Source organism: Gopherus evgoodei, chromosome 23 (genome assembly GCF_007399415.2).
Source record: "Gopherus evgoodei ecotype Sinaloan lineage chromosome 23, rGopEvg1_v1.p, whole genome shotgun sequence".
Taxonomy (NCBI): Eukaryota; Metazoa; Chordata; order Testudines; family Testudinidae; genus Gopherus; species Gopherus evgoodei.
In genome coordinates, this window is record NC_044344.1 from 961192 (window position 1) to 972003 (window position 10812).

The following is a 10812-nucleotide window of genomic DNA, read 5'->3' on the forward strand; positions in this document are numbered from 1 at the left end:
ATTCCACATATACTTAACTACAGCATGGCATCCTGTGTACTGGTATGTAGATTCTGAATAGCTTTCCATCCAAGTAAGATTTAAATCCAGCTTTCAAAGCAGCTGGTGCTTGATTTGACTTGCATTTCCCTCCCCTGTTAATACTGGCAGACTACGTAATTGACTTTCTTTTCAGACTGGGGGGAAACTAGATGGGGGGGGGGGGCAGAAGGAAAGGAATATAGGAAGGAACAACCTTGATACTGTAAACTGTTCAAGACAGTCACTGCTTCTGCACAACAGCAACTGTGTGAAGAAAGCCTGGCCCGGCTTGTTGCACTTCTACACAGTAGAATGGTTTGTAGGCTTATTGCTGCCCTTTCTATAACCATTTTTCCAAAAGCAAAACACTTCACCATGGCAGCATTTTACTCCAATGTCACTACATCAGTATAGGGGATACTTGGCAAAGGCCAATTTTAACAGTTTTAAATGCCATATTTGATAGCTGCTACATAGCAACTAAAGAAAAGTTCATCCTACATGAGTTACAAGTCAAAACCACCTGCATCTGTTACAAAGGATTAGTGGATGAAACATGGCTTTGAGGACACTGATACATGGGAAAGGTTGCAGTGGAAAAGCCAAGTTTATTTTGTAGGAGGTACAACATAGTTCTCTGAAGATCTAGTTCCTTTGTTCTTCCTTGGATTAGTGGTGCCAACACTGTGCTTCAGTATTGCATATGAAAACTCTAAAATGCTTTGTGTGGTAATACCAGTGATGCAGTTTAAATGCTCCACAACCTTAAAAAAAAATCTTGCTTATTTTGGGCAACAGAGCGGTAGTTCTAGATCTTAAATCTTTGAGTATTTGTAAAGGAAAATAAAAACATGAGTATAGTCCACCCTATGGCTCCAATACTGTACTATCTAGCTTATATGGGAATACAACTACATTAAAAAAACACCACTAGCCCTCTGCAATTAGCCAACTGAGGATCCTGTTAGTGGAATCTTTCTCCCTTACAGGGGAGGAATATATATATATATAAAGCAACTAACTGCTTCTTATATATATATATATATATAAAGCAACTAACTGCTTCTGCTGTGAGAGGACAAAGCAACTAACTGCTTCTGCTGTGAGAGGACAATTTTAAATAGGACCTCTCTTTTATACTATAAAACACAGGCTGGCTGTTTGTGGGAGATCTGATGCCTTGTGGGGTTACTCCCCTCCCCCACTTCTGCCAGTGGAAGCCTTTGGATACAACATATTCTAGGTGTAAGAAAGCTGCAGTCTTCTCAGAATAGGTTTGCAAAGTAATGAGACACTCATGTTAAATTCCCAACCTCCCCTTGCCCTGCAGTACTAATATATTGAAGGACTCCACCTTTAATATACTTCCAGTGCAACACACCTGTACTCCGTAAACAGTAAAAAATGCAAAAAATTTTTAGTTCATTAAGCCTAAGACCTGCACTCTGTATTTCTTGTCTAGCAGTACCTGATTCCAGTATTCAGGGCTTAGTATGAAAGCGCTTGTGCTGATGATGCCAACTGCCAAGAGCATGAAATCTTCCTTTACTGACAAAAATTTTGCTCTGTATAATTAAAACAGTAGTAATATCTGCTTTAAAATGAAGCTGTTCTGTATTTCAACAGCTAAGTGTTGTAGTATTGATACTGTGTATCTGGAGGTAAACAATTTTAGTGGCATTTTAATATAGAAACACACGTACAAATAAACACTTTTAAAAGCCACTTCAGGCTGATACTAATACCTTCAACTTAAAGTCCAATCTCCCACTACTGGCTACATTTTCTTAAAGATAAGAGAGATTCTCCCTGTCTGCCTATTCTACAGCAAAGTTGCTGAAGCATTTTGACTTTTCTAAGCATATGGAAAAACAGAGAACATGAACTGTAAAATGTTAGGAAAACTAGTATTATTTTGAGGAGTATGCTAATAACTCTTATTATACTTGGCACTTCTGTAGTATTTTGTCTTCAAAGCTCTTTTGAAAACACTTATTGATCAATGCCAGCCTAACAGGCAGGTAAATATTACTGTTCTGCAGATGGAGAAAGATGCAGTGTACCCAGGATGACAAACAGTCGCTATCAGAGCTGGGATCAAAATTTGGCAAATTAAGTTAGTCATACTTAGAATTGATTATTCCCAAATATTACTTACTATGGAAAGGAAGCAGTGTATGGACATTTTGTATACTTCTTGACATTTCATAGAATTAGCAACTTAAATCCAGAAACCTCAGTCCCAGATTCTTAGTTCACAAAGAATGGTCTGTTGCGTTGTTTTGCAAATAACTGTGACTTGTATTTTCTCAGTATGCTGAGCACTTTCTCTAATCTGTATCTGCTGCATCATAATTTGTCAAATAGACAACAATGAAACTGCAACAGATGGATGGTAAAGGCACAAGAATATGTGACCCTCACAAGCTTTTTCCCTCCCCTCTGAGCATAAAATCAGTACTAGCTCAAATGTGTCCTGGGGCATAGGTGGTACTTACATCTGGAGTTCACTCGGTGTTGAATTCTCAATAGAAATCTTCAGTAAAGTATCATAGATGATGTTCCGCATAAGATAAGTTAAATCCAGTAGGTGCATGCACATCTTATGCAACTGTTTCATAGGAAGTAAGCAGCCATTATGTCCTAAAGTGGAGATTATACATGGTCAGCTATATATTTTCTGATCCATAAAACTAGATTATGAAAAATATTAGCCATTATGACCAAGGCAGTTTTGTGTATTGAGTTTATGGCTAAGATTTTCAGTAGTGACCACTTTAAGGTGAGGTACCCAAAACTTGAGACTCCATAAAAGTTTTTGCTCAGCAATTTCTGTCAATCAGGTCCCTTTAAAGGATCTCAAGTAGGACACCCAAAAAGTCGCAATTCACTTTGGAAAAACTGTGGCCTTATATAACTACTTTTAATAAAAATATTAGTCTTATAACAACATCTTACTAAACAGCCAAAAGACCAGTTACCCAGATGCATTTCTTCTTGGACGCTAACTGCGGGGCTCCTCCCTCTGTGATGTGTGAAGTTTCTTACTTGTGTCAGTGGTAGAAGATTCTTGTGCAGATATCTATCATTTGACAGGTAAAATGAGACCCAGGACTCACCCTAGGAAACACCCCAGGTAAGGAGAACACTTCGAACTTTGGGCTTTCTGTTAATAATAACCACATGGGCGAGTTTCTCTCTGTCACTTCACACTTGATTTTACCTCTACAACAAACCACTAATCTGAGATTGCTTGTTTCAGAGTTTAGTGGTAATTTCTACATAGTTTCTTCTTATTAATACTCTTACCTAACACCTCCAGAAGCAACTCAACATAGGCAAAAGGAGTCGGCACGTTGATCTGGAAGCACAGAGCCTTCAGAATGGCAAGTTCTGACTCCACCAAGTTCTGTTTTGTGTATGAATAGTCTAAGGACTGCAGAAATTTCAGAACTGTGTTATTGTTAATTATCTGGAAAAAACAGTGATGGGTTATTTTTAAAACTGCTGCTGTGCGTTAGAGGTGTTCTCTCAAGATCCCAGAAGTTCACCTGCATGATGATATGCTGTTAATAGTTTCTTTTTGAGCTGAGAACTAATAGAATTTTTGTTTAACTTGCCTTCTAAGCTAAAAATGGAAAATGCAAGCTGAAACTATTACTCTTTGCCAGGTAGTAGCACATATTGGGGTTTTGCAGGGCTGTGCCCCATTGGAGCAGAAATCAGGGATGCTGAGTTTGGGTATTTTATCAGTATAACTTTTTTGATTTACACAATATACACATGTCCTAGAACAGAAGTGGTCACACATGGCAGACAGGCAAAACCTTCCCCCTGCAATATCAGCCCTAACACCATTGTCCACTTCCTAGGAAGTATTTGTCCCAAGGGTCAACTCCAAGTAGCGAGATTAAGGCAGAGAGAAAACTCTTGCTTGCAATATTTTCCTCAAAAATAAAATACATCACAATACTAACAACAACACAGCATTTCTTCAGACTGAATAGGGCATCACACACTAAGAAAATTAACTTGAAAAGCTATGTAATGGCATCATTTGGCAACTCCCTCCATAACAATCCTGGGTTTTGATATCATGGTATGCTTAACAACCAACTGGTACAGGTCATGGATACTTTAAATAATAAAATTATGTTAACGTCTTTCATTGTGAAGGTGCAGTATACAATTTCCAGAGGCATAACAGTTACTGTGCCCGAGTGCAAGAGAGTCTAGATCTCCCATGCCCAAATTATCCTGGATTACACAGTCACTGCTATCCTTTGAAACAGTAACTCCTTTGGTGTGGAGTTTAGATAAGACCAAAATCTAGGTAAGAAAGAATATACTGTTCTAGCTAAAAATCTGGTGTAAGAAAGTGGTTAGTTTGCTCACACTGTAGTGAAAAGAAAGTTTGCTTGCAAGCTGAATGCAAGACACAAGCCGCAGCACAAATGTGTCACACATCCGTGCTTTCAAAGTGCCCCAGATGTTGTCCTCTCCTTGTTCATTGTTTGTCCTTGACTTTTTGATAGAGTTATAGCTCTCTTCTACATGCTTAATCATAAACCTGCAAGGAAAAAAAAAGCTAACTGTTAGGAATCATTAGGAAAAGGCTAGATAAGATGACAGTAAATATAATGGCACTATATAAATCCATGGTATACCCACACCTTGAATACTGCATGCACTTCTAGTCACCTCATCTCAAAGAAGCTATATTAAAATTGGAAAAGGAACAGAAAAGGGCAACAGAAATAATTAGGGGTATAGAATAGCTTCCATACAAGGAGAGATTACAAAGACCGGGTCTGTTCAGCTTAGAAAAGAGAAGAGTACAGATACAACAGAGGTCTATACAAATCATGAATGTTGTGGAGAAAGTGAATAGGGAAGTGCTATTTACCCCTTCACATAACACAAGAGCCAGGGTCACCTGATTAAACCTGCTGCCTATTAATTTAAAACACAAAAGGAAGTACTACTTCACACAATGCATAGTCAACCTGTAGAACTCATTGCCAGGGAATGCTGTGAAGGCCAAAACTATAACTGGGTTCAAAAAAGGATCTGTAAGTTCATAGAGGATAGGTCCATCATTTGCCAAGATGGTCAGGGACACAACTCCCTGCTCAGGGTGTCCCTAAAGCTCCAACTGCCAGAAGCTGGGACTGGATGATGGGATGGATCACTCAAAATTGCCCTGTTCTGTTCATTCCCTCTGAATCATCTGGCATTGGCCACTGTCAGAGACAGGGTATTGGGTTAGATGGACCACTGGGCTTGCCCAGCAGGACCATTCTTATGTAAAAGATCAGCTCTCAGAAAAGTTGCCTTTTGCTAACAAAAAGAAAAGTACTTTCAACATGTATTCAAAATACTTTACTCTCAATATACATACCAATTATGCTTGTAATTAAATGACAGGAAAGACAAAGCTGCAGCTATAAAGATACTCCATATCTTCAGCCTGAGCAGTGCAGAGTACATATAATATAACTGTACTACAGATATAAGAATTGTGTGTTGTCTTTGCTTGGGAAGTTACCTTTCAAATATTTCAACTGCTTGATATCGTGCAGATTGGTCCAGGAACCATTTTTCACACAAAAGAAATACAAATTCTGCAAAAAAGTGCAATTAATCATAACTGGAACTGATGGATAAGATAGACACACTTTATCAAAAAATAAAAGTAACTAAGCGAGACGATAAGGAATCAGACATGCAAATTGAATCACTCTTTATAGAGAGGCCACAAATGGGAGTTTATGCAGAGGATAAACAATGAGGAGTCCTTGTGGCACCTTAGGGACTAACAAATTTATTTGGATGTAGCAGGGTGCTTACCCTGCTCCTGCCCTGAAGGGCTTAAAACAGCCCTGGGGGAAGGTTGTGGCTGGGAGCAACTAAGCTGGGCTGACCGAGAAGTGGCTGCAGCTGGGCCATGCCCCAACTAGACCACAGCTAACCTGTATAGAGAGGCTGGGAGCCAGGCACTCAGAAGTCTCTCTCTAGCTATAGAGGGAGAAGGGCCTGGCTGTAAGGAGTTAGACACAAGGTACCTGAGTGAAGCAGGGCTGGGGAAAGGCTGGGGAGCTCTAGCCTGGAAAGCCCCAGGCTGCGGCCTAGCATTGGGCCAACAGGTACTGGGAGGTTTGCACAGGGCAGCCCAGGGGTAGGCCAAGGCAGCAGGTCCAAACCCTCCTTGCCAATGATGAGTGGGCTAATACTGTCCCAGGGCATGGGGCTAGACAATGACTGGCAGTAGCCATATACTGGGGCAAGCTGGGGGTTCCCTGGGAGAAAGGGGTTACTGCCAGGGGGCAGCACCCCATGTAAAAGGGCACTGGGTCCAGGGAGGGACACGGGCCAGAGGACAGGCAGATCACTGGCCTGCAGAGGGCACTCCAGAGCTGAATCAAGCTAATTCCCAGAAGTCACCAGCAGGAGGCGCCACAAGGGTGAGTCCGCTGGTCTACGTTGGGCATAAGCTTTGTTAGTCTCTGGTGCCACAAGGTGCACACATCAGGCACTCACGGCATGTGGACACAGACACACAAACATACACAGGCTGACAAAGATCTGCATCTCTCACCCACTATCTGGGTCTCTTTGAAGCATCCTGCTTGATCTGACAGCTCATTCAGATATTGTTCATTTTCTGTAGCTAAACAAATTAAAGTATCTTCAATGATCTCGGGAGCAACAACTCCAAAGACTGGCTCCGGGGTGCGAAACCGGGACACTGGCTCTGAGCTCATCTCGGCACTTCTGGCCAGTTCTCAAACAATAAAATAACATTTGTATAGCCGTGCGGCTGTACCCACGACAGTAATTATTAGAGAGGGCACCAGGTGGTGCATGGGACAAGGCGGCGGTCTAATCAGGAACTTTGCTATGGAAAAATGACACCTCCTTACTGTGGCCGTGCTCCCTGCGCGTGTTGGGAATCAGGCTGGCGTTAGTGACAGAGAACACCTACACTGGTACAGCCAGTGCTGCGGGGCCATCCCAGCTACAGGCGGCAGAAGGGGATTTCAGTCGGCCCTGGGGCTCCCTCGACAGAACTGTGAGCTACACGCCAAGCTCATCCCCACGGGCAGCGTGACCCAGGCCCAGGGACGCCCTCGCTGCTGGCTACCCCACGGGGAAGGGGTGCGCAGCGCAGCGCAGGCAGGGCTGCCTGTCCCCCGTGGAGAAGCTGGCGGCTCACTGCTGGCCTCCCGGCCGGGGCCCAGGGCATGGGGGGCTGGAAGGGAGGTGCCAGCCCGGGGCTGGGGGGGGCGGGGCAGCCCAGGGCGTGGGGGGGGGCGGGGCGGCCCAGGGCGTGGGGGGCTGGAAGGGAGGTGCCAGCCTGGGGCTGGGGGGGGCGGGGCGGCCCAGGGCGTGGGGGGCTGGAAGGGAGGTGCCAGCCCGGGGCGGGGGGGGGCGGGGCAGCCCAGGGGGTGGGGGGGGGCGGGGCGGCCCAGGGCGTGGGGGGCTGGAAGGGAGGTGCCAGCCTGGGGCTGGGGGGGGCGGGGCGGCCCAGGGCGTGGGGGGCTGGAAGGGAGGTGCCAGCCCGGGGCTGGGGGGTGTGGGGCAGGGAGTGGGGGGCTGGAAGGGAGGTGCCAGCCTGGGGCTGGGGGGGGCGGGGCGGGGCGGCCCAGGGCGTGGGGGGCTGGAAGGGAGGTGCCAGCCCAGGGCGGAGGGGGCCCGGCCGGGCAGTGGGGGGATAGAAGGGAGCTACCAGCGCGGGGCAGGGCGGGGCAGGGAGTGGGGGGCTGGGGGCGGGGCTGGAGGCCGCGGCAGCTCGGCTGCTCTGGGATATTTTTTCCCTCTCTCTACCCCGCCGCATCTCACATGCCGCCTCTCGGCCAATCACACGACGCCATAGCCCGTTGCCATCTGGTCACGTGGCATTCTCCCAATCGCTCGAGGCGGCTCAGTTAGTCACATCTTCCCGCCTAAAGCTCCGGATCTCGTGAAGTCACTGACCACCAATCACAAGAGAGGCTCAATGTCACGTGGCCCGCGTAACCAATCGGGCGGGAGCACCTGGTCCCCTAGGGGTGATTGGCCAGAATCAGAACTTCCGCCGCCGTCGCAGATGGGTACTTTGCCCTCATCGAACATGGCGGCACAAGCGTCACGTAGGCGGAGTCACGCCGACGCTGCTGGAATGCGCGTTTGCTCGAGAAGGATATGACGATAGCCTCCGCGCTCCGCCCACTCAGTCACGTGGGCGCTGGGCGCGGCTCGGCGGGGAAGATGTCGGCGCCGCGGGAGCCGGGCCGGGACTCGGAGGCCGCGTTCGCGAAACGGATTGACCCGGCGCGGGAGCCGGAGCTGAGCGCGGAGCAGCGGCGCGTCATGCAGCGCGCGGAGGAGGCGCTGCGCCGGCGGGGCCTGCAGCGGCGGCTCCGGGGCCGCAACCTGCTGACGGGGCTCGGCATCGGCGCGGTGGCGTTGGGCATCTGTATCCGGCCGGGGAGGAGCAGCGGGGTGTCCCCCCGGGGAGGAGCGGGGGGGGAGCAGCGGGATTCCCCCCCCCGGGGAGGAGCGGGGGGGGAGCAGCGGGATTTCCCCCCCGGGAGGAGCGGGGGGGGAGCAGCGGGATTTCTCCCCCCCCCGGGGAGGAGCGGGGGGGGAGCAGCGGGGTCCCCCCCCGGGGAGGAGCGGGGGGGGGGAGCAGCGGGATTCCCCCCCCCGGGGAGGAGCGGGGGCGGAAGGAGCGGCCCCCCCCGGGGAGGAGCGGGGGCGGGAGCAGCGGGGCTCGTCCCCCCCCCCGGGAGGAGCGGGGGCGGGAGCAGCGGGGTCCCCCCCCCCGATGAGTGTGGGGGGGGTAGCCCCATGGAGCAGGGAAGGGCCACTGGGGGTGTTTCTCGGGGTGTCTTTGATTCCCCCCGTTTTCCTGAGTGGTCCTGTCCCAGATGGTTTCACCTTCTACAAGATCTCCCAGGAGCGATTCCTGGACGAGCTGGAGCAGGAGGTTGAGGCTGCCCGGGCCCAGGCTGCCAAGACCCCAGTGAACTGAGACCCTGAGCAGGCCGGATCCAGCTGGAACTGACGCACGTGCCAGAGACCCTCAGCTGCCCCATTCCTCTTGGGTTGCATCTGCCTTTGACATGCCAGGCACTCCCCATGGTGAGCCGAGTCCCCCTCGGTGGAAGGGGGGGCTCCTCTCCCCTGTGCCCAGTGGGGACCAGGCTCCCGCCACCTCCAGTTAAACTTTCTCGCTGCAGTTGCAGACTGTGGTGCAACAGCAACAGCTTTGTTTCCTGATGGGCTCTTCTGCTATTCACCCCCTGCAGCAGATGGGCCAGGGCCTCAATAAACCTGTCTAAATGATTCACCAGAGTGGGCATGTGGAATGCCAGCCCTGGGCCTCCCCAAGTGGGGCCTGCTGGGGGGCACCTGAGATGGGGGTTGGAAGGATAAGTTTGGGTAAGTGCAACCTCCCTGTAATATCTTCTTGTTGGTGGAAATACACATGTGAGAGCTTAAAAGTCTGTCTTCCTGGTCTATCCCAGCAGCCCCTGGGTGGTTTGTAGCTATTTAAGAGCAAATAGAACCAAGGTTGTTGGTTGTCTAGGACCAAGCTTGTTTGTTGCGTGGGCTGAACATGGCTGCCTTGGGCCTGTATCATGAATTCCTTGTTGCCTGGTGCTGAGAGGAAGCTATGGGTGGTATCTGGCCTGGGGGTGCCACCCAACGTGTTTACCACCTGCAGGAAGAGGAGGATGGAGCATGGAGTGATTCTGCCCCAGGCCACAAAGACCCCAATTACCCACTGACCTCAGCACATACCCTGTTATGTGGGAAAGAGCAGAACCCTGGGAGAGGCTGACACATGGAAATGTGCCTCTTTGGCCTTGGGGGAGAGAGAGAGAGATTGAGTCCTGCAGGGACAGGCCTTGCTCAGCCTTTCTAAGCTAGAACATGGCTGCAGAGCTCCCTGGAGTGAACTGTGCTGCACCTCTGGCTGAGCAATAATCTCCATGCCACTTGCAGCCTGGAATGGCTAATCTGCATTGCACCACTGTAGCCGGGACCCAGCCCTGTGGGGGAAGCATGGGATTGCCCAAGCCATGGTCCCTGGGCTACAGTCATTTCCCCAGGTCAGGGTGTTGGAGGCACTAGGCTGCCACGGGGTGGCCACTAGACCTGGAAGTCAGTAACTCAATCCTTAAAAAGTGATGCAACTGTGAGGATATGAATAAAACCAACGGTGGTGAGCTACTTGCATGGCCTCTGGCTAATGATGCCAGGTGGGCCTGCTCAGATACGCTAGGGAGAGGAAAAACCCTCTAAGTGATTTGGGAAGGTGCCTGTATGCTGCCTCCAGGACCCACTGAATTAGATACAAAGGTGCCCTGCTGCCCTCTGGGGGAAGAAGGCACAAACCACCACCCCTCACTGCCAGGAACAGTTGGCTCTTAATGCCCCTGGCCCAGCCTGCAGTGGAAACACTCCATCCTTTGCCCCTGTGAAGGGCAAAGCTCTAGCACCTGCAGCTGTTGCCATGTTCCAATAAATGCCTCTGGAAATCGTGCTTCCAAGTTGATTATTAAGGTGGCAGGAGGCCAGCTCAGTGCCTCAGGGACTGTTCCATGCAGCACACATTTACTGAAGAGGCTAAGGAGTGTTGGGAATGAGATTTTCCAGCTCACTGGCTTAAGTCCTGAATTCACAGAACAGCAGGTGTATTACCTGGGGCCACCTTCCCACTCCCACCCCACCCTGGACACAGCAGGGTTTCTCCTCAAACCATTTACAAGAAAAGCCTCCCCTCCCCCCCCACCTGTCCTA

The 10812-nt window shown here is 49.5% G+C and overlaps 2 protein-coding genes across 2 annotated transcripts; one reads left to right on the top strand and one right to left on the bottom strand.

Annotated features, from left to right (window-relative positions):
• Window positions 1–82: 82 nt before the first annotated feature.
• Window positions 83–7243, bottom strand: CNTD1 (cyclin N-terminal domain containing 1). Its single transcript, XM_030541173.1, has 7 exons — window positions 6620–7243; window positions 5570–5645; window positions 4417–4591; window positions 3331–3493; window positions 2520–2664; window positions 1490–1586; window positions 83–785 (listed from the first exon to the last, which is right to left on the bottom strand). Exons 1-7 carry the CDS (start codon window positions 6783–6785, stop codon window positions 630–632), a joined length of 978 nt encoding a protein of 325 aa, XP_030397033.1. The 5' UTR covers window positions 6786–7243; the 3' UTR covers window positions 83–629.
• A 947-nt stretch (window positions 7244–8190) lies between these two features.
• LOC115638968 (cytochrome c oxidase assembly factor 3 homolog, mitochondrial) lies at window positions 8191–10555 on the top strand. The gene is made up of 2 exons (XM_030541171.1): window positions 8191–8479; window positions 8934–10555. The coding sequence occupies exons 1-2, from the start codon at window positions 8206–8208 to the stop codon at window positions 9035–9037; spliced, it is 378 nt and encodes a 125-aa protein (XP_030397031.1). The 5' UTR covers window positions 8191–8205; the 3' UTR covers window positions 9038–10555.
• Window positions 10556–10812: the final 257 nt, after the last annotated feature.